The sequence below is a fragment of the Orycteropus afer genome, unplaced genomic scaffold, assembly GCF_000298275.1.
Source record: "Orycteropus afer afer isolate SDZICR_OR568_19922 unplaced genomic scaffold, OryAfe1.0 scaffold00181, whole genome shotgun sequence".
NCBI lineage: Eukaryota > Metazoa > Chordata > Mammalia > Tubulidentata > Orycteropodidae > Orycteropus > Orycteropus afer.
Window position 1 is genome coordinate 6,073,511 of NW_006921768.1, and position 24,508 is coordinate 6,098,018.

The following is a 24,508-nucleotide window of genomic DNA, read 5'->3' on the forward strand; positions in this document are numbered from 1 at the left end:
GGTTCAAACCCACCAGCCACTCCTCAGAAGGAAGATGGGGCAATCTACTTCCGTAGTGATACTGGCTCAGAAACCCAAGGAGGGGTCGCTATGAGTCAGGTCCGACTCAATGGCCATAACAACAACAACAACAAGGAAGGGTCTTGACACGAAATTCCCTCAGCAGCCCTAAGGAGATGTTTTAAGATAATCACCTTATAACAACCTGTCAAACCCCTCTTAGTCACAAATTTAAGCAACAATCCAAATAGCCCTCATTCATGTTTCCAACCAATCACTATAAACCTGTCTCTACCCAGCACTGATGTGTCCCACCTCTGGCTTCTCTGATTATTCAACTTCTAATCAGAATGTTGTATCTTTAGTTCTTCATTTTATCTCATAAATATGTCCTTTTTCTTCCACCATTTAAGGAGCCCTGGTGGTACCATGGTTAAAGAATGGGGCGGCTAACCAAAAGATTGTTGGTCTGAGCCAATCAGGTGCTTCATGGGAAAAAGATGAGACAGTCTGCTCCCTATGGGGAAGCTCTGCTCTGTCCTATAGGGTCACTATGAATTGGAATTGACTCAATGGCAGCGGATGATGGGGGTGGGTATTCCACCATTTTAAAGTGCTTGATTTAGCTCTGTGAGATCAGACAGGTCCCTGATTTGAAATGTTTTGAACTTTCAATAAATCTCTTCTATTTTAACAGAATACATGTTTTTTTTTTTTTTTTTTTACCCATTGACAGTGTTATCAGAGTCAAGCTACTATTTTGTCTGCACTGAATATCTTTCTTTTGGTAAATGCTTCTCCCCAACTCCTCATGGTTCATGTAAAATTGTCAATTAAGAAACATCTCTTCCCCTAACATAGGAATGAGCCCATGATATCATCACCCCTGTGCAGTGAACTTGGGAAAATTTTATTTTAAGATAGAGTGTGGTAGTTATGTTTGTGTGTCAACTTGGCTGGGCCTGGTTGAGTAGCTGGGCAGCTGGTAGTAGTTATTCCCCATGATGAGAATGGCAATCATCTTCATGGTGGGATCTACCATAAGCAGCTGAGTAGTGCCTTTGGGATGTGGTCTGCTTCCTGTATATAAGGAGAAGCCTTGGGAATGATCTCTAGCCTATGGCATGCTTGGACCCTACATGTAGCCCTGTCGTTGCTCAGCAGCCTGCTATGCTCTGCTGACCTTGGGACTTACAGTGGATGTTAATGGCCTGCCGTGTGGTTTGGTAACATTGGGACTGTGCCTTTTGACTTGTCAACCTTGGGGCTTCTCAGCCTCAGCAGCCAGCAGCTGTCTGAGTGAAGAAATGCCTCTAGCTCCAGTGGTCTGGGAGCAGGAGGCAGAGCTGGACCCCAAGGTTGAGGGGCTTTCACCCAGCCCTTAGAGCCTGGCATTTGAACTTAGACTTAAAGCCTCCAAATTGTGAGAATAAACTCCTGTTTGTTAGGGCCATCCCATTTGTGGTATATTTCAAAGTGACACTAGATAACCAGAACAGAGAACATCTAATTTAAGATTGTTATATGAACTCAGGGAAAGAAAGGGCTTAAGTTCTAATAATAACATAAACCTAGAGTATCCAGGTATCAGGGGCCATCTTCCCCACCATATGGGGTAGCCTGCTAGAAAGTAGACTCTGGAGATTAAGATGGAGATACAGATTATATGGATTGTTTTTGAATGTGTCCCAAAGTTCATTTCCATCTGGAACATGTGAATATGAGTTTAATTGGAAATATGGCCTTTGCAGATGTAATCAAGTTAAGAAGAGGTCATACTGGATTAGGGTGAGCCCTAAACCTAATGACTGAACTCTTTACACAGACCCACACAGGAAAGAAGGCCAGGTGACAATGGAGACATAGATTAGAGTGATGCTGCTACAAGCCAAGGAGCATTCAGGACTATGATCAACCATCTCATACTAGGAGGTAAATGGAACAAGCTTTCCTTCAGAAACCCCAGAAGGAACCAGTCCTACCGCTGTCTTGATTTCAGGTTTCTGGCTTCCAGACCTATTCTTTAAAGCCAAGAACTTTGTGGTAATTTGTTATGGCATCCCTGAGCAACAAAGACACAGATGGAGGAAACAACAGAAAGGAAGAGAGAGATTCTAATTGCTATTTCTTCAATCTTTTATTCTTCTGAGTATTTAACGAGTGCACCATCTGGGTCAAGAATTATTTAATTACTTGTTGTTGTTGTTGTTGTGTGCCGTCGAGTCGGCCCCGACTCATAGCGACCCCTCCTTGGGTTTCCGAGGCAGTATCACTACGGAAGTAGGATTGCCCAACCTTCCTTCCGAGGAGTGGCTGGTGGGTTTGAACCGCCAGCCGTCTGGTTAGCAGGCAAGTGTCTTAGCCACTATGCTACCAGAGCTCCCATTTAATTACTAGGAATAGTTAAAGTATTATTTGAAGTACTAGGGTTATACCAGTGATCCAAGATAAACCTATTCTTTATTCTCACTGAGTTAATACTCTAATGGGAGTAAAGGGCAGATAATTTTTTTTTTTTTTTTTTTTTAAGTCAAGTCAACTATGATAGAGAGATCTTGAACTAAGCACCTTGTAGGGGAAAAAAAAAAAGTTGTAAGTTGTGAGGCGATTTCTTATAAATGTAGCTGATTAACCACAATGCCTATGACTGTCAATTACAAAGCCAGTCTGGAAAGATACGGGAAATTATCTAATTTTTTACATGCTGGTGCTAACAGAGAATGGAATATTTTCACTCCATTAGTTGTCAGTTCTGTTCCTGTGGGAGAAATTTTGATCACATACATCTAATAGGCATCTCAAATTTAATATGAGAAAAAACTCCTCATTCCCCACCATGCTCAACAAACTCCTCCTATTCTTCTCTAACTCACTAAATGGGGAACCCCTATTTCAGTTACTTGGACTAATACTTAGAAGTCACCTGTAATTCTTCTCTTTATCTCAAATACCACATTTAAGTCTACCAGCAAATCCTGTCAGTTCTATCTTCAAAAGATTTCTAACATCTTCAAAAAAATTTCTAGCATCTAACATCTAACAATTTCTCACCACCTTTTGTTCAAACAGATTTACAGCCTTGTCAACCTGGTAGGACAGTTCTACTCTTTCGAAAGGATCTCTATGAGTCAGAATAACTCAATGGCATTGGATTTGTTTTGTTTGTTGCCAGAGAAATGAACAAATCAGTCTTGCAAGAAGCACAGCCAGAATGCTCCTTAGAAGCAAGGATGATGAGACTTCAACTCATGAACTTTGAACATGTCATGGGGAAGGACCAGCCCTTGAAGAAGGACATTATGCTTAGTAGAGGGTCAAAGAAAAAGAGGAAGACTTCCAATGAGATGGATTGACATAGTAGCTGCAACAATAGGGTCAAACATTGCAACAATTGTGAAGATGGTACAAGACCAGGCAGTGTTTCATTCTGTTATATGTAGGGTTGCTATGAGTTGGAACTGACTCCAAGGCACCTAAAACAGCAACACCCTGTTACATTCTGTTGTACATAGGGTTGCTATGAGTTGGAACCAACTTGGTGGCATCTGTTGTTGTTGTTGTTGTTGTTTGCCGTCGAGTCGGCCCCGACTCATAGCGACCCCTCCTTGGGTTTCTGAGACAGTATCACTATGGAAGTAGGATTGCCCAACCTTCCTTCCGAGGAGTGGCTGGTGGGTTTGAACCGCCAGCCTTCTGGTGAGCAGTCAACTGCCTTAGGCACTATGCTACCAGAGCTCCTTGGTGGCATCTAGCAATAACAATATCAACCATGTGTAAAGGCCACAGCGAAATTTTGAAGAATTTAATGGAAAGCAGAGAAGTAATTAAGATGTGGCCACCACATGTGAGTTATTGTGATCTTGTGGAACAGTGAACAGGAGGGTAAGCTTGAGTATCTGGATTCAGCACAGTGTGGAGGCATGAGCTTTTCATGTATATCAGCAAATATATTTTCTACAGCTTTGCATTTTTTTTTTTTTTTTTTTGTCTTAACCTATTTTGAATCGTGTCTGCCCCTTGCAATCAAGAGACTCTGACTACAGTTATGGTTAGTCTTGCTCTTGGAAGAGGACTAGGGCAGCAGCGTGTCAGATGGGTGATGGCTGGGTGAAGATCCTGGTAAGAAAATCAGACAGGACATTAAAACAGTAGTTGTAAGAATGGAAAATATTGCAATCTCATTCTAGTCATCTGGTCCAACTTCCCCACTTTTACCTGCCCTCACGTTAACTGCTTTCTCACAATTCTTTCACATACTACCTATGCTTCTACACTCAACTCACTGCCATGGAGTCGATTCGACTCATAGTGACCTATCCTTAGGTTTCTGAGGTGGTATCTCTACAAAAGTACATTGCCCAATCTTCCTTCCAAGGAGTGATTGATGGGTTTGAACCACTTGCCTTCTGGTTAGGAGTCAAATCCCTTAGGCACTATAAGTAGCTCACATTTGGTGGAACATTTAGATAAGGGTCAGGATTAAAAATATAGATTGTATTCCACCTCAACATATTATATAGATTATTCATAGCACACTTTATGAGTTGAATTGTGCCCTCTTCCAAAAAACAAAATATGTTTTGAAATCCTAACTTCCAGAACCTCAGAATATGACCTTATTTGGAAATAGGATTGTTGTAGATGCAATTAGCTAATACAAGATCACACTGGAGTAGAGAGGGCCTTAATCCAATAAAACTGGTGTTCTTATAAAAATGAGGTGCACAGGCATAGATAGACACAAAATGAAGACAGCAACGTGAAAAGGGAAGCATATATTGGAGTTATGGAGCCATAAATCAAGGAAACCCTGGGACCACAAAATGCTAGAAGAGGCAAGAAAGGATTCCTTTCCTAGAGCTTTCAAAGAGACACAGATGACACCTTGTTTTCAGACTTTCAGCCTCCAGAACTGTGAGAGAATAAATGTTTATTTCATTAAGCCAACCACTTTGTGGTAATTTGGTATAGCAGCACTCGGAAACTAATATAGGCTAGGAAGCCAGTTTTATGAAAACATTAGAACCTTTAACCAATGACAGCAGTATTTTATCACCTTTATCCACTTTCTTTCATTTGCTTTGCTTAATTTTCTATGGAGTAAGAACTTGTTGAATTTAAACTTTACAAAAATAGTCAGAAAGAAAAGATATGTCGTAAGATGAAACAGAATATAATGAACACTTAGTTGTGTTGGCTTTCATAAGTCAACCAGTAAATTGTAATATAGGCTATTAAAAACTAGTTCACATTTAGAAGGTTTGGCACTTATCCTTCATCATCCCAACAACAATGGTCATCTACTTCTGCTTTATCAAAATAATGTCATAATATTTAGAAAAAATGATGAATAATTTTTGGTAGAACAACATGCCACAAATCAGTTATAAATCAGCAGGCCTTTTAGAAGCAAACATCTCACATTCTCGTGCAGTAGTTTTAAGCCAGTAATGTTGTATATTCTCTATAATCCAATTTCTTCAAAAATGGCTTTCCACTCCTTTTTTGTGTACTGTTGATGTTAAGCATGAATGAATGCAAACACTTTCATCATCAAAAACAAATAGCATCTTACCACCCAGAATGCCCTGGCATGAGACCACAAAAGCAAGATTTAACTCTTAAGAAATGCAGTGGGTAGTCGTAATTAATGAGCAGTCGACCTCTCCTTGGGTTTCTGAGGAGGCATCTGTACAGAAGTAGATTGTCCAGTCTTCCTTCCGAGGAGTGGCTGGTGGGTTTGAACTGCCAGCCTTCTGGTTAGCAGTCAAATGCTTTAGGCACTATACCACCACAGCTCCTACCGTTTTGTTTTGTTTTCCAGAAAAATGGCTTATAAACTTCACTGAAATAGTAATTTGGTGCCTTTGTGTCAGCATTTGTCCACCTGTTATTGCTATTTTAACCGCACCTTAAAACAAAACTCCAGATACCTAATAGAGAAACTTAATTTGAAACTCAAAATTTTGCAAACCACTTTTTTTTAACACAGCAAAGTTTTACTGTTAATCACTGATAATTTGCATTATTGATCCACCAACACTTTATCTTTTAGTTGAAATGACTTAATGTGACTCATAGACAACAAATCAAACTGGTTTTGCATATAGCATTCAAGGATGTGTATGGCATTGGTGGAATCATCCAAAAGTCAAGCCAAGGTACTCCATGAATGAGTTAGAAATCTACTTTATAACAAATATAATCACCAATTATAAGGACACTGCTATATCCCATTATCAAAGTTTCTAAAGAAAGCAAATGTTTTATATATGGCTGACAGCCAAAAGATTGGTTGTTTGAACCTCCCCAGTGGCATTGTGGGAGAAAAAGCCTGGCAAACTGCTTCTGTAAAGATTGTAGCCCAGAAAATCCCACGGGCCAGTTCTACTCTGTAATACATAGGGCCACCACGTGTCAGAACTGACATGACAGCACAAGAGAACAACACCATCTTATCTAGGCAATGTCTTACACACTTAAATTTATGTGTTCTAGTATCTTCTTTCCTTTATGATCTGAAGGAAAAAAATAAAATGTTCTTGATTAGAAGCTTTATATAGTAGAGCCAGTGGTCCATTATCTATTAGCCATACATTGTTCCACTTTTCAAGTGATGTCATCTCTGTTTAAATCACACAAATTACAACAATACTCACATCACACTAAGGTCGTCATGGAATAAATGTATCTTAGACTATTTTACCATTCTGAAAACACAAGTTATCTTCCATCTTGCTTTTCTAATCATGAATGAAATATTTATGGGGGAAAAAAACTATATTTTAAAATTTCATGTAGCTATAACCTAATCAAAGGAGTTCTGGTGGCACAGTGCCTAAGGCATTTGACTGCTAACCAGAGGGTTGGTGGTTCAAACCTACCAGCCACTCTGTGGAAGGAAGATGGGGCAATCTACTTCTGTAAAGATTTACTGCCTTGGAAACCCAATGGGGTTTGCTATGAGTTGGAATTGACTTGAAGGCAGTGGGTTTATAGTCTAATTGACAAACATTTCGACTTTGTAGATATTTTAGTCACTTTGTTGTGCATAAAACTTTACAGAGCAATTTGATGTGGACTAAATTTCTCTTTCCCAGATGTCTTTAAAAGTGAAAGTACCTCTGATCGTGTAGATATCTTTCAATCATTTTTAGTAGAATGTATCAGGCTCATTAACAGCTATATCTTCCAATCAGGTTCTGAAATGAAGAAGATTCTATAGCCAGGACTAGATGCCCTCAGCCTGATAAGAACAATTATGTTTGGGACATATCAAATGCAACTCACCTCTACTATCTGTGACCCCACAAAAGATAGAGGAAAATAAAAATCTAAAGAGAAGACTTCACCTTTTACATCACCTTGAACATTGATAGATTCTATGCAGAAACTCAACATTGCTTGAGTCTTGAGGGCATTGTACTAAAGCCTGTTTTTATTCTACACTACAGTACTATTTCTATATTGTAACACATTCATCAAGTTCACTTATTATACTTTTCCTCCCTATTTCTATGAGAAAACTATTTTCTTGATTAGTTTCTTGAAACTGCTAGGAAAGACAACAACATAAAGAAACAAAAATAGTGTCACCTCACTCTGTTCTACTGGACAAAGAAATTCTAGAAGATTGTTCATAGTTTTCTTCCCTAGCCAGATAAAAGTCTCAAGTAGGGAGAAAACTCAGGAAAGGCACTCTCTTTTCCCTGCTATCTGAGCACTTTAACTGGGTCCTAAAAAAGATGGGGAAAAAAATCAAAGCATTTTAAATTTCTCAAGAATTTCCAATGTTATGATCCCAATGAGTCAAAGCAAGAGATGAGGAAATACTGTTCCTTGGGAGCAGAGCAAGTGGGCATGTGCCAGCTTCCTTCACACACGTTACCCCATCCAGCCTTCCTAGGGGTTCAGGAATTTTACCTACACAATAACACTACTCCATTTCACAATTCAGGGATCCGATTTCCTGCATATTGCATAATTTTTCCAAAGATCATACATACACTTGGTAATTTAGAATGCTAAATTAGATACCTTTTGTGAGACTTCAAAACTGTTGCTCTTTGATTTCTACCATTGCTGTAAACTTCTTGAAGAAGTTAGTAAATAAGTGACATAACTTAACATTAATTACCCTAAACATTCTTCTTTATTAGCACCACACTGTCTCTGATGCATGAGATTTAGAATCAAATCTGATTCTAGACCCAAAATCTAAGTTCTAAGTTTCTATGAAGCTTGCATTACCCTTGCACATATCCCATCCAGGCTAGGCTCTGGTGTCCACAAAGACAGCAATGAGAATGGCTATCATATTCATATGAATACTCTCTCTGTTGGTCTAGTCTGCAGCATGGGATTTCTTAACTACTCACTCAACCTGACTGCTGAGACATTGCCTGGTCACGCTAGGGCTGCAGTTTCCTGTCTTTGAGTCCTGCCCAGAAACTGGGCTCCTTAGACATTGAGCTCCTGTTTGCCTATTCTTGGCACTAGATCTTTCAGTGGCCTCACCAGGTTCCCCAGACCTGCTTCACAGTTTATCCTTGAAGTTGCAGCATTTCTTTAAGTCAGAAGTAATAGACAAATGGTTACAAACTTCAGATGGGTAATGTAAGTGAAGCTGGCCAAGTGAGGGGAACTGGAGTGCAAGTGCTTGGTCTAAAATTCTAAAAGGGGAAGCTGCTATCATGTAACCATTTAAGAATGTGGCCCCAGTGAATCAGCTGTTTTTGATTTTGAAGAACCAAACCAAAAACCCAGCCCATTGCCACCAAGTTGATTCCGACTCATAGTGACCCTACAGGACAGAGTAGAACTGCCCCATAGAGTTTCCAAGGCTGTAAGTCTTTACAGAAGCAGACTATCTCATCTTTTTCCAGAGGAGCAACTGGTGGGTCGAACTGCCTACCTTTTGGTTAGCAGCTGAATGTTTTAACCACTGACCCACGAGAGCTCCTCTGATTTTGAAGAGAAGATAAAAATTCCAATTGTATTTGAAATTAGTAATTAATCAGTGGACACACAAAACACCTCAACACTACCCACAGGCCCCCAGTTTATGACTTCTGTCTGAGATAACTGCTCAAGCTTTGTTTAAAAACTACAAATCCTACAATCTTAAATGCATTACTTGCAACTGGAAGAGAGGTGAGAGATGGTTACATTAGTTGATTTGAGAATTAATTATGAAAACCTTTTATAACCACATCAATGCAGAACAAAAGCAATCCACCATAACTAGTATTGGAGACAATATTCTATGGGACTCTATTTCTGAATATTTTGTGAACAGAAGTACTAACTGCCTTTGTTCCTGACAATCTGTTCAAACAGTCATGAAAGATGAATATGGGATTTCTCTTCATAGCAAAGGACAGTTAAGCAGACAGCCCTTTATAAAATATTCAGAACCCCTAAATCCAGTGTTCCTGATGTATAATGCAACCTATTGTTCTATTTTTGTTGCTTAGTGGAAATTGGGGTTTGGGGAACTGATGAAATGCTAATACTCTGGCTACTGCTATTGTTATGAGTAATAAAGTGCTTGGTGTTTGACCCAGGAATCCCATGCTCTGATAGCATCCATAAAATTGTCTTAGATTAGCATGTTAGGTTACAAATAAAATCTCAGATTCTTCATAGTTCTTGACAACTGATATTAGCTTTTTCCTCCACTCTGAACTCTGAGTGCAGTGTAGATAATCTGTAGTCTTCTTCCATGCTATTTGCCACACTTTCTTGAGTCAGTATGTCTTCAACTTGCTTTGAAACTACAGTACTACTTTCTTCTCTATCAAAACAATCTCAGCCTGAACTCTCATCATTTCTAACACCTTAATCACTTTCTAGTCCATTATTTCTGTCTTATTCCAGACCTCAATCTTTGCCTTCAGACTCAACATACAAAAAAAAAGTGATGGGATTTCAAGACATATACTGACTGAGTCTGAATCCGTGTTTTATGATCTACTGGTTGTGTTACCTTGGGCAAGTTACTTAATTGATCTGTGCCTCAGTTACTTATCTATAAAATTAAGATTTTAATAGTAATTGTTGTTGTTGCTAGGTGCTGTTGAGTCATTTCTGGCTCATAGTGACCCCATCCATAGCAGAACGAAACACTAGCTGATCCCGCACCAGCTCCATGATCCTTGCTATACTTGAGCCCATTGTCACAGCCACCATGTCAATCCATCTTGTTGAAGGCCTTCCCCTCTTTTGTCGACTCTCCACCTTACCAAACATGACATCCTTCTCCAGGGAATGGTCCCTTCTGACAACATGACCAAAGTAGATGAGACGAGTCTGGCCATTCTCACTTCTAAGGAGCATTTTGGCTGCATTTCCTCCAGGACAGATCTGTTAGTTCTTTTAGCAGTCCATGGTACTTTCAGCATTCTTCGCCAGCACCACAACTCAAAAGCCATCAACTCTTCTTCGGTCTTCCTTATTCATTGTCCAGCTCTCACATGCATACGAGGTGATTGGAAATATCATGGCCTGTGTCAGGCACACCTTATTCCTTAAGGAGATATCCTTGCTCCTCAGCACTTGAAACAGTTCCTTCACTGCTGACCTGCCCAGTACTACACGTTGTCTAATGTCCCAACTGCTGCTTCCACTGGCATCGATTGTAAAACCAAGCAATGTGAATTCTTTGACAACCTCAATCTTTTCTCCATTTATTGTGATGCTGCTTATTGGTCCAGTTGTGAGGATTTTTATTTTCTTTATATTGAGATGTAATCCATACTGCAGATTGTATTCTTCAGTCTTCATCAGTAAGTGCCTCAAGTCATCCTCACTTTCAGCAAGCAAAGTTGCATCGTCAGTGTATCTCAGGTTGTTAAAGATTCTTCCTCCAATCCTGATGGCATGTTTTTCTTCATTTGGTCCAGCTTCCTGGATTATTTGCTCAGCATATAGATTGAATAAGTATGGGGAAAGGATACAACCCTGACACACTCCCTTCTTGATTTTAAACCATGTAATGTCCCCTCGTTCCATTTGAATGACAGCCTCCTGGTCAATGTACAGGTTCCTCATGAGTACAATCAAGTGTTCAGGAATTCCCATTCTTGTCAATGTTATCCATAATTTGTCATGATCCACAAAATCAAAATGCCTTTGCATAGTCAATAAAACACCAGTAAAAAACTTTCTGGTATTCTTTCCCTTGAGTCAAGATCCATCTGACAGCAGCTATGATATCCCTTGTTCCACATCTTCTTCTGAATCCAGCTTGCACATCTGGAAGTTTTCTGTCAATATACTGCTGCAACCATTTTTGAATTATCTTCAGTAAGATCTTACTTGCATGCAGTATTAATGATATTGTTCGATAATTTCCACATTCTGTGGGATCACCTTTCTTTGGAATGGGTACAAATATGGATCTCTTCCAGTCAGTTGGCCAGGTAGCTGTCTTCCAAATCTCTTGGCATAACCAAGTGAGTGCCACCAGCGTTTGTTGACATATCTCAGTGGATATTCCATCAATTCCTGGAGCCTTGTTCTTCGCCTATTCCTTCATTGCAGCTTCAACTTCCTCCTTTTGGTACAGCGACTCTGTGTATTCCTTACATCTTATTTTGATGTTTCCTGTATCATTCAATATTTTGCCCATAGAATCTTTCAATATCGCAACTCAAGGCTTAAATTTTTTCCTCAATTCTTTCAGCTTGAGAAATGCCAAGTGTGTTTTTCCCGTTTGGTTTTCTAACTCCAGGTTTTTGCACATTTCATTATAGTAATTGGCTTTGTCTACTTGAGCTGCTCTTTGAAATCTTCTTTTCAGCTCTTTTGTCTTGTCATTTCTTCCATTTGCTTTAGCTACTCTTTGGTCAAGGGAAAGTTTCAGAGTCTCTCCTGCATTCCATTTTGGTCTTTTCTTTTCTTGTCTTTTTAGTGACCTCTTGCTTTCTTCATGGATGAAGCTCTTGATGTCATCCCATAATTCTTCTGGTTTTCAGTCATTGGTGTTCAGTGCATCAAATCTACTCTTTAGATGATCTCTAAATTCAGGAGGGATATTTCAAGATCATATTTTGGCTCTCTCAGACTTGTTTTAATTGTCTTTAACTTCAAGTTGAACTTGCATATGAGCAGTTGATTGTCTGTTCTACAATCACCTCCTGGCCTGGTTTTGGCTGAAGATATTGAGCCTTTCCACCACCTCTTGCCAAAGATGTCAATCTGATTCCTGTGTGTTCTAGCTGGTGAAGTCCACGTGTATAGCCACCATTTGTGTTGTTGAGAAAAGGTATTTGCAATGAATAAGTCGTTGGTCTTGAAAAATTCTACCATGCGAGTTCCATCATTATTTCTGTCCCAAGGCCAAATTTTCCTACTACCGGTGATTCTTCTTTGTTTATAACTTTTGCATTCCAGTCATCAGTGATAATTAACACATCCTGATTGCATATTGGTCATTCCTAACACCTTAGTCACTTTTAATAATAATTAGAGTCCCTAAATGGCACACGTGGTTAAGCATTTGACTACTCGCTGAAAGTTTGGGCGTTCAAACTCACCCAAATGCATCTCTGAAGACAGGCCTGACAATCAGCTTCCAAAAGCTCACAGTCTTAAAATGTCCTATTGAGCAGTTATATTCTGCACACAGGGAGCTCTGGTAGCATAGTGGCTAAGACACTTGACTGCTAACCAGAGGGCTGGCGGTTCATACCCACCAGCCACTCCTTGGAAGGAAGATGGGGCAATCTACTTCCGTAGTGATACTGCTTCGGAAACCCAAGGAGGGGTCGCTATGAGTCGGGTTCGACTCGACAGCACATAACAACAACAATAACAACAACATTCTGCACACATAAGGTCATCATGAGGCAGAATCAGCTAGATGGCACACAACTAACAATAACAGCAATGTAATAATTACTAACTCCCAGAGTTTTTTGAGAATTAAATTCTATACATTTAATGCACTTCAAATAATATTTGGTACATAATTAAAAAACAGTAAAGTAACCAATTATGATTCAGCTGAATGCTTCTTGAATAAATATGGTTAAGAGCTAGTCTTGAATTCAGGTTGTCTGATTTATAAACTAACATTATCATTAAGCAAATGAGCAGCTGGTAATTTAGGACTATGTATGCACTTAGTCCTTTCCTAATTAAAAAATCTCAATATTTTAGTAAAACCTGTTATTTTCTTTGTGGAAAAAAAAGACATTTCTATCTTAATATTTTAAAAATGATATGAAAAACCTAGTAATAGGAAAATTTTAAATACACAAGTATACTGTAAAGTTATATGTGTGTGTGGGTATCTATATATAGTACATTTATAAATTTAAAAATAAATTTAAGAAGCCCTGGAAGCAGAATGGTTAAGTACTGGGCTGCTAACTGAAAGGTCAGTGGTAGGAATCCACCAGCCGCTCCTAGGAAGAAAAGATCTGGTGATAAGCCTTTGTATTTTTCTAGGCCTGTTGACAATTGGGGGGGAAAATGCAAAGGGGTAAAGAAAAAGAGAAAGAGCTACATAAACTGATTTTTATTTTCTTACATTTCCTCCCCCTACCCCTATTTCCAAGCAGTTAATCCCCTCTCAAACAGTACAATAGAACAGCTAGACATAAGGGAAAGGAGATAAAACTGGCTAGCCAGTATATTGTTCTTGCTAATCTGCACCATTTACACAAGGGTTAGAAGACTTGTTTTTATCATTTAAACAGGCTTAAAAGCCTCTTTGCAAATGAGATTTAATTCTTACAAAAGAAGGCATTCTAGGCTATTTGGCTAGTTTCTGCTAGGCCAGCACTGGTACTTGGCAGTAATTCTGAAGCTACTTCTTTGGCCACATACAGTATATGCAAAGATTGCTTCCAGCTGCCCAAACTGAAAAGCATCAAGCTGATTAAATTCTTTCCAGGAGGGGAACAGGATGAGGGACAGGTTAAGAGGCCAATAATATCAGATCTTAAACTGTACCTGGGCAAAATCTCCCTTTATGCAGGTGTTTAAAAAGTGGCTTTGAACTTTTAGAGACCTTTGAATCTTCCTTTGAAAGGGAACAGAAGAGCAGACAGCTAATGAAATTCAGAGACAGAAAGGCTTAAAATAGTCTCAAGCTGTGAAGTGAAGACAATCTAAACTCTTTGATTCATTGTTGTACTGAGTGGCATTGGGCACAAGGGCAAACTGCGCAACTAACTCCCCTAGTACAATAGCTAACGGGAAGGAAAGCTCTTCTTAACACAGAGGACAAATTTTGCATAAAAATCTTAGACCTTAACAATTGAAATTATATGATGGATTGTATACATACTATTGTTTTACCTGGCACACCTAGAGCAGATGTTCAGGGTGACCTTGGCCTGAGGTTCAGCAGGGTGAGGCGCACGACCTTGGTTAAATTTGCTCCCAGAGGGTATGAGAGTAGTTACTCCCTCCATTCTTAAATCGTCAAGATCCTCTGTAACAACACAAAAAATTACAGAGAAACAAATTAACTCTAGTAAATTATGCCTCAATTATTTTTCAAATGATCTGTAGATGTGCTTGAAGACAAATTGTATGAGAAGATTTCCAGGAGAAAAAATGGTGAGAGATTGGATATACCAATGGAAAATGGACAGAACAAATATGACAAGAGAATTCTGATCATACCTCAACACTTGAAACTGGAGGTTATCAAGTGGGGTATGCTATTATTAATTTAACCTTGCTTTTAGAATATAGTCCTGGAAAAAGGGTAGGGAGACCACATCTTTGGACCTCCTCTAACCCCACAAGAGGAAGACAGAACCACCATCAATAGCCTAAGGCCTATTCCTGCAAGTCCAGACATGCTTTCACCAACCGTTCCTCCCAAAGTACCCACCACCTTTCTCCTGTGTTCGATAATTCACTGCAGTGGCCACACAGAACTCACAGATTATGGGGTTTATTAGGGAAGCACCAGGCTACAATTAAAGTTCAGGAAGAATGCTCAGTCTCTCTCCCAGCCCACAGTCTCTCTCCTAACAATCTCTCATGGTCTCTCTCCCAACAGTGAATGTCCCTCAGTGTCTCACTCAGCAATGCATGTCTCTTGCATCTCTTTCTCAGAAGTGCCTGTCTCTTTCAGGAGTGCATGTCTCTTTCAGGAGCACGTGTCTCTTTCAGCAGCACGTCTTCTTCAACCAGCAATCAGAGAGAGACTTCTGCCTCTAGGAGGTCTTGTTTTGAGCCGGGCAGAGTGGCCAAACTAACCAATCATAACCTCAGAATTCTAAGCACCTGAGAGAGAGCAGGAACCTCCCAGAACATTGCTTTGTGTTGCGCCCAACAGAAACACCCCAGGTGGATAACTTTTACAATCAGGAGCTCCTCAGTTGCTCACAGCAAATTCCACCACAGAGTTTACAAAACTTATGGCTAGAAAAGCCACACTAAGTAGTTTACTACACCACAAGTCCTTTGCCTGAGGTGATATTAGCCCATACAGGTGTGCTTTTAAAAATATATGTGGCTTTGGGATGCTTTGGAGACAGCGGATTTCTCAACTCTGCTAAAACCCCAATCACAATTGGAGAAGATATTTAAGACACTGATGCACTCTTACTTCATTAAGAAGTAGCTCTTATAAATCTTGAGGCCTATGAGAAATGAAATAAATGGTAGCTAAAAGAAACACTTTAGCAGATTACTATGCCAAGCAAGCAGCTTTAACCAAGATTGTGATTCTAACTAAACCCTCAAGGACAAATCCATGGAGGGATTCCTAAAGACTATTATAAGTATTAACATGTAGCCTCTAATTCAGGAAAAGAAAAAAAACATGGTCACTCATATCATATCTGGTACTGCTAATATAGCCATTTGGTGGCACTAAATGATTTCAAATAAATATTAGCTAAATTTCACCTGAAATGACTCATTATGATACAGAAAAATTGGTTACTATCTTAAATCAACATGCTGGGAATACTTTAAAAGGATAGTTAAGATCATTTTCAAGTTATGTATCACATGTCAACTCTATCATTCTGGAAGAGCTGTAAAAGTGGAACATAGCCAGAAACCAAAGCTTCAAGGGCCCTTTGAAAACTTACAGATGGATTTTATACAGCTTCCATCCTCCATGGTGTTTCACTGTGTTTCAATTATTATATGTCTATTTTCAGGAATGGGTAGAAGTATTCTCTTGGCAATAAGCCACAGCTCTTAGAGTCACTAAATTCCTAGTTGATTTTGTGTTTCCAATCTTGGGAATACAAATTTTTATGTCAAGTAACCAAGGCACACACTTCATGAGAATTAATAAAAAGACCTCTGTAAGGCACTATCCCTTACCCAGAAACTACATTGCTATTAACACTCATAATCAATGGGAAAGATTGAAAGAATGAATGACCTTTTTAAAAGAACATTAGCAAAACTTTTCAAAATGCTTCAGCATCCCAGCAGCCATTATGGTGTATCATCCACATTGTTTATCTCCCTATGAACTAGTAATTGGAAGGCTCCTATGTTTAAGGATTTTACTTTTGATATAAGACACTGCTCTACTGCACATAGAAATGGCAAAATATGGTAAGGGGCTCATATACTGTGCCCAGTCCTGTTACAAACAGGTTAAGATTGCCTTCCTAAACAGCTTGTTTATCATATTAAACCAGGAGACATCAATTGTTGCAAGATTAATCAGAGATAAATTCCTCTTGAACCTCATTGGAAGGAATCTTATCAGGTACTATTAACAACAAATACAGAAGTAAAACTTCAGGGGGTAAATTCTTGGGTTCACATTTTACAACTAAAAAAGCAATCCAGAATTGGCAAAGTTGGAAGATTACTCCAATAGGGACCTTAAACTGAGGATTTTCAGACATCTTCTAAAAGTAGCTGATCTTTCAAGTAGACATCTGACCCAAGACCTTCAGAATAAGCAGATGATCTCAGATAGTCCACGGCTTCCATCCAAGATGTCAGAACAAGACATCTGTCTAAGTCCTAATTTCTTTTTCATCTTTATGCTTACAATCATTCTTCTAAAAAGTTAAAAAAGAAATTAAATTAAGAAATTAATAATAAGTGGAGGTCATTCTTAATTATTCGAGCATTACTGATTCACTGTTTATGGGAATAATCAGAGCAGTGTTCTCAATGATAGGAATCATACAAATAAAAAGAACTTTAAGAAATGTCTCAGTAACTCTAATAGAAACTATTAATGATACCACCCCTGCCATAGATGGAGGATAGCTCAATCCCAAGCTGTTGTCACAAGTAGTGATGGACAATGGCATTGCTCTATTGTTCTTATTGGCTAGTCATGGTGGCATCTGTTTCAATCCTAATACTTTTTCTTGTATTTGTACTTGGATCAATGAAACAAGCAAGGTAAAAAGACTAGCTATCTCTTCTTGAGGAGCTCTGGTAGCATAGTGCCTAAGGCACTGCTAACCAGAAGGCTTGCAGTTCAAATCCACCAGCCTCTGAAGGAAAGTTGCACAATCTACTTCTGTAGTGATACTGCCTCAGAAACCCAAGGAGGGGTCACTGTGTGTTGGATCTGACTCTATAGCAGTGAGGTTTTTTTTTTTAAAGCTTTTCTCATAGTACTCTTGTTATAATTCTATGTTGGATTTAAGGTATATCTGATTTTGTTAAGAAAGAGGAAATTGAATGTTGGAAAGAAGATTCTTGGTTTAAAAGAACCAATCTTTAATGGGCCAGATTGCTATGAATTAGACCTAAAAGTAGTTTCTTTTACTTTCCTTTTGGAGCTACAAAGCATAGCACACTGGCTTATTAATGACGTAAGTACTGACTTATTCTTCATACTGACATGAAGAAATATGTGGTTAATTCTAATCTTGGGAATCTAGACATGTTGGCCACCACTTTTGAGGCCAAAATCTTCCCCTATCACTTGCCTCTGCACTATTTATCTGCTAATGAAATATAGAACAAGAGTATGAAACTTCATGACAATTATCTAAGCATTTGTAGGTTATTTGATATATGTACAGAAGGTAATAAAATGTGAATTTTATGACTATATTTGATGAACAATAAAAAACTCCTTGCCAGAACTCCCCTTTCACATATGCAAATTTAAGTAATGTATTTAATGAGGCTCTTTGAAGATTCTCTAGACACCCTCCTCTCCATCTTGGTAGTACCCCGTTTTTTTTGTTTTTTTTTTTCTCAATTCAGAATAACCACCACAGTGTGAGAGAAAAAGAGCATTCTAAAGTAAGAAAAGGAGCTCTGGTAGCATAGTGCCTAAGGCACTTGACTGCTAACCAGAAGGCTGGCTGTTCAAACCCACTCCTCGGAAGGAAGGTTGGGCAATCCTACTTCTGTAGTGATACTGCCTCGGAAACCCAGGGAGGGGTCACTATGAGTTGGGGCCGACTCGATGGCATATAACAACAACACAACAAAGTAAGAAAGCTTCTGGAAATTCATTTTCTGGTTCAAAAGAGACTTCAGAGTGCTATACAAGCTGAATCTGCCTCCAGCAACTGCCATGGCTTTGGAAGGGTCAGATATAACTGCAAGTATGCAGTGAAATTGGCTTCTACAGCCATAGGAGAGGCCTTGCCCTGTTAAAATGATAGGCTGCTAACTGTAAGGTTAGAAGTTTGAGTCCTCCCAGAGCACCGAGGAAGGTGGGCCTGGGGCTTGGCGGCTGCTTTTTGCTTGGGGCAGCTGTATTTTAAGGCCTGGGCCTGAAGTAGGTGGGCCTGGGGCTTGGAGGCTGCTTTCCATGGAGTCTGCTTTTCACTTGGAGTGGCTCTACTTTAAGGCCAGGCCCAAGGTAGGTGGGCCCAGGGCTGGGAGTTGTTTTTCACTTGGGTGTGGCTCTATATTAAGGCCGGGCCTGAGGTAAGCAGGCCTGAAGTTGTGGGCTGCTTTTTGCTTGGGGTGGCTCTTTATTAAGGCTGGGGCCCAATGTAGCAGGCCTGGGGCTTAGAGGCTACTTTTCACTTGGGGGTGCCTCTATATTAAGGCCGGGGCCCAAGGTAGGCAGGCCTGGAGTTGGGGGCTGCTTTTCGCTTGGGAGTGGCTCTTTATTAAGGCTGGTGCATGAGGTAAGCGGGCCGGGGCTCAGGGGCTGCTTTCCGCTTGTGGATGACTCTACTTTAAGGTCGTTGCCTGAGGTCGTCAGGTGCAGAGGGGTTAGGAACAACTAAGGGAGATTAATTTGTCTGTCATTTATCTTCCTATTGTGGCTTACACATTGCTGTGAGACTGGAGGCTATGTCACTCTGTTGCAAAACGCCAGCAGGGTTACCCATGGTGGACAGGTTTCCGTGCGTCTTCCAGGCTAAGACAGACTTGGAAGAAGAAAGAGGCCATCCACTTCTCAAAGAATTGGCCACTGAAAACCTTATGAAAAAAATTAATATTTATTCTTAATGTTAGTTCTTAATAATTACCATCAGAAGGAAGGGTGGAAAATCTACTTCTGTAGTGATATCACCTTGGAAACCCAAGGAGGGGTCGTATGAGTTGGGTCCGACTCGATGGCACATAACAACAACAATAACAATAACTACCAAGTGCTTACCAACTTCTAAAGGGTTAAACAACTATAAAGAAACTTGCATCCTGTTTAATCACAGGAAGATACTAATAATCTATGTTTAGTTTACAAATGTGCCACTTGTCTGTCAGTTTGTTGTATTGTGTGCCTTTCGTATTGCTGTGAGGCTGGAGGGTATTTGTAATACCAGAGGCTATGCCACTGGTATTTGTAATGTAATGTCACCCATGGTTAATAGGTTTCATTGGAGCTTCCAAACTAAAACAGACAGAGAAGAAGGAAGGGGTCATCCACTTCTCAAAGAATCAGCCAGTGGAGACTTTATAAATAGCAGTGAAACATTGTCTGGTATATTACTGGGAAATGTTATGAATAGCCTTGAAATATTGCTTCATACAGTGCTGGAAAATGAGCCCTCACTTCAGAAGGCACTCAAAATATGACTAGATAAGAGCTGCCTCCTCAAAGTAGAGTCAATGTTAATGATGTGGATGGAGTAAAGTTTTGGGGACCTTGATTTGCTGGTGAGGCACAATTCAAAATGGGAAGAAACAGCTGCACATATCCATTAATAAATGGGACATGGAATATATGAAGTATGAATCTAGGAAAATTGGAACTTGTCAGAAATGAAAATGCAACACATAAAGAATGATATCCAAGGCATTTGTGAACTGAAATGGAGTGCTTCTAGCCATTTTGAATCAGACAATTGTATGATCTACTATGCCAGCAATGACAAATTAAAGAGGAATGGTGTAGCGTTCACCATCACAAAGGATGTTTCAAGATCTATCCTGCAGTACAACACCATCAGTGATAGGATAATACCCATATGCCTGCAAGAAAGACCAGTTAATACTACTATTATTCAAATTTATGCACAAACCACCGAAGCCAAAGATGAAGAAATTGAAGACTTTTACCAACTTTTGCAGTTTGAAATTGAAGAAACGTGAAATCCTAATGTATTGATGATTATTGGTGATTAGAATGCAAAAATTGGAAACAAAGAAGAATCACCAGTAGGTGGAAAACATGTCCTTGGGGATAGATATGATGCTGGAGATGGCATGATAGAGTTTTGCAAGACCAATAATTTATTCATTGCAAATACCTTTAGTAACATAAATGACAGCTGTACACATAGAACTTGCCAGATGGAATACATAGAAATCAGATCGACTACATCTATGGCAAGAGGTGATGGAGAAACTCAGTATCTTCAACCAAAACAAGACCAAGAGCTGATTGTAGAACAGACTACCAATTGCTCATATGCAAGTTCAAGCTGGTGCTGAAGACAATTAAAACAAGTCCAGAAGAGCCAGAATATGACCTTGATTATATCCCTCCTGAATTTAGAGACCATCTGAGCAATGCATTTAAAGCACTGAACACCAAATAACTGAAAACCAGACAAGCTGTGAGGTGACATCAAGAACATTATACGTGAAGAAAGCAAGAGGTCATTAAAAAGACAGGAAAGGAAGAAAAGACTAAAATGGATGTCAGAAGAGACTTAGAAACTTGCCCTTGAATGGAGAGTAGCTAAAACAAATGGAAGAAATGGTAAGATAAAAGAGCTGAACAGAAGATTTCAAACAGCAGCTTGTGAAGACAAAGTCAATTATTAGAATGAAATGTGCAAAGACCTGGAGTTAGAAAACCAAAAGGGAAGAACACACTCAGGATTTCTCAAGCTGAAAGAACTGAAGAAAAAAAAAAAAATCAAGTCTTGAGTTGCAATATTGAAGAATTTTATGGGAAGAATATTGAATGATGCAGGAAACATCAAAAGAAGATGGAAGGAATACACAGAGTCATGTAAAAAAAAAAAAAAAAAAAACCAACTGATCAGTGTTCAACTATTTTAGGAGGTGGTATATGACCAAGAACCTATGGTATTGAGAGAAGAAGGCAAAGCTTCCTTGAAGGAACTGGTGAAGAACAAGGCTCCAGGAATTGATGGAATATCCACTGAGATGTTTCAACAAATGGATGCCACATTGGAGTCACTCACTCGGTTATGCCAAGAGATTTGGAAGACAGGTACTTGGCCAACTGATCCAATATTTGTACTCATTTCAAAGAAAGGTGATCACACAGAAGGTGGAAATTATTAAACAATATCATCAATACCACATGCAAGTAAAATCTTGCTTTAGGTAATTCAAAAACGGTTGCAGCAGTATATTGAGAGAGAGCTTCCAGAAATGCAAGCTGGATTCAGAAGAGGACATGGAATGAGGGATATAATTATTGATGTCCGAAGGATCTTGGCTGAAAGCAAAGAATACCACAATGGTTACTTGTGTTTTATTGACTATGCCAAAAGCATTCAATTGTGTGGATCATAGCAAATTATAGATAACATTGTGAAGAATGGGAATTCCAGAACAATTAATTGTGCTTATGAGGAACGTGCACACAGACCAGGAGGCTGTTGTTTGAACAGGAAAAGGGGAAATTGCATGGTTTAAAATCAGGAAGGATGTGAATTAGGATTGTATCCTTTCACCATACTTATTCAATCTATATGCTGAGCAAATAATCTGAGAAGGCAGACTGTATGAAGAAGAATGTAGCATTAGGATTGGAGGTACCCTTAATAAGCAATCTGTGTTATGCAGATGGCACAACCTTATTTGCTGAAACTGAAAATGACTTCAAGCACTTACTGATGAAGATTAAAGACTACAGTCTGCAGTGTGGATTACACTTCAACACAAAGAAAATGAAAATTCTCACAACTGGTCAAATAAACAGCATCATGATAAATGGAGAAAAGATAGAAGTTGTCAAAGATTTCATTTCACTTGGATTCACAATCAACACCAATGAAAGCAGCAGTCAAGAACTCAGATGTTGTATCACACTGGGCAAATCTACTGCAAAAGACTTCTATTTGGTGAAGAGCAAATACGTCACTTTGATGATTAAGGTGCACATAACTCAAGCCTTAGTCTTTTCTTTCTAATCTGAAAAAATATTTTTATTAAAAAAAAAAAGTGGAGCAGTTTACTTCCACCAGTGGCAATTTTAAATGGCTTGATTTTTTTCTTTTTTAATGCATTTTATTGAAATATAATTTATGTACAGTGAAATACACAGAATTAAAGTGACATAGGTCAATGTTTTTTTTTTAACCCCTAGTAACCAACAAAGAAAGCTTCCTTCCATATATAAACCTTTCCTTGACTTTTTACAATGATGAACTAATACTATATTTGTCCTTCTGTGATTGACTTATTTCACTCAGCATAATGTCCTCCAAGTTCATCCATGTTATGCAGTGGTTTGCAGATTCTGTGTTATTCTTTAGAGTTGCATAGTATTCCATTGTATGTATGTACCATAGTTTGGTTATCCAGTGTTCTGTTGATGGCCACATAGGTTGTTACCATCTTCGGCTATTGTAAATAGTGCTGTGACTACCGGCTTTTGTTCTGCTGTATAAAGGGTCACTTTGAGTCAGTATCGACTTGACGGGACCTATCTATAGCATCAATAGTTTACAAAGAACACAAATAAAATGAAGTACAAATCTGCATCTCACTAGCTCTCTTTCCTCCACAACGTTGTTAAGGAAGCATGTCTAGGATCAAGATCAAGGGACAAATAAGAGAAACACTTAAACTTAGGGACTTCTGAAGATTTGTATAAATTGAAAGAGAGAAAAAAAAATTAAAGAATCTAAGTAAGATCCTATTGAAGGAATTTTCAATACTGGATAAGTCATGGGAGGAAGTGCCAAGAATATTTTTTTAAACATAGAAAACTTAGAATCTTTGAACCTAGATGAAATTAGAATCTGCCTTTCTTCCTTCTTTCATTATTTCTTATCATCCTTCCTTCCCATCTTCCTTCCTTTCTTTTATTGACTCTTTCCCTAGAGAAAATAGTCTCCAAGATATTCCCAACCTTATCTAGCCCATTGCTACAGATACAGTAGACAGGCTATTATTATTTAAAGAAAATGTAAATTCAGTATAATATAGAGAAGTTGGAGCCCAACTAGAAATTATTTGGAAGCAATCAGGAATACCTTTTTTTTTTTTTTTTTTTCATGAATGGATCTGCTAATTATTAAAGTAAGAATGATAAGGTAGAATTATGTAAAAATCACCTGGTAGAAATATTTAAAAATATATTCACCTCATTTTGAAACTTTAAAATCAAATAGCAAATGGGAGAAGTATGTTAGAAGGCAGATGACAATAATTTAATGCAATCAGTCCTATCCTAGTGAAAAAAAATATATATGTATGCTTAAAATGTTATGAGAAACAAATGAGAATGCAATTAACTGAGGTTTAAAAGAATGAAGGGGGAAACAAATAAACAAAAAAAAACTGTGCCAGATATTGTCAATAGTCACTTAGCACTATTTTCTAATATGCTCCCTTATACTGCAAAGGTTAGAAAGCTGAGAACATTGCCATATTACTTTGTGCTCTGGATTCCCACATGGAATTTAGGTTTTGTCAATGAGTTGCAGTCATTAGAAGGTATATAAGATAGATGAGAGGTAGAAGTGATTATTTTTCCTCCAGTAGCAGCCCAAGTTGTGTGGCCATCCTAAGGTATGAGAATTCTCGTCTTATTTTGTCTCTACCTTCCTCTATAGCAATCATTATATTTACACTACAATGGATTTATGACATCTGAAGCTGTTTCCTACATTTTTCTAATGTTTGGGTGACAGTAAAGGAGATCTGGTGGCACACTCAGCTGCAAACCGAAAGGTCAGCAGTTAGATCTCATCAGCTGTTCCATGAAAGAAAGATGCTGTAGTCTGCTTCCATAAAAATTTATAGCCTTGGAAGCCATATGTGGTAGTTCTAATTTGTCCTGTAGGTTGCTATGAATTAGAAATGACTGTTGTGTTGTTGTTATGTGCCGTCGAGTCGGACCCAACTCATAGCGACCCCTCCTTGGGTTTCCAAGGCAGTATCACTACAGAAGTAGATTGCCCCATCTTCCTTCCGAGGA

General features: G+C 38.9%; 1 protein-coding gene across 1 annotated transcript in view; it reads right to left on the bottom strand.

The window, feature by feature from the left end:
- Positions 1-24,508, bottom strand: part of CUNH8orf34 (chromosome unknown C8orf34 homolog) — a 514,153-nt gene that overhangs the window by 88,787 nt on the left and 400,858 nt on the right. Inside the window, 1 exon segment of the mRNA XM_007947356.1 lies at positions 14,311-14,446. Coding sequence (XP_007945547.1) covers positions 14,311-14,446 — 136 coding nt within the window.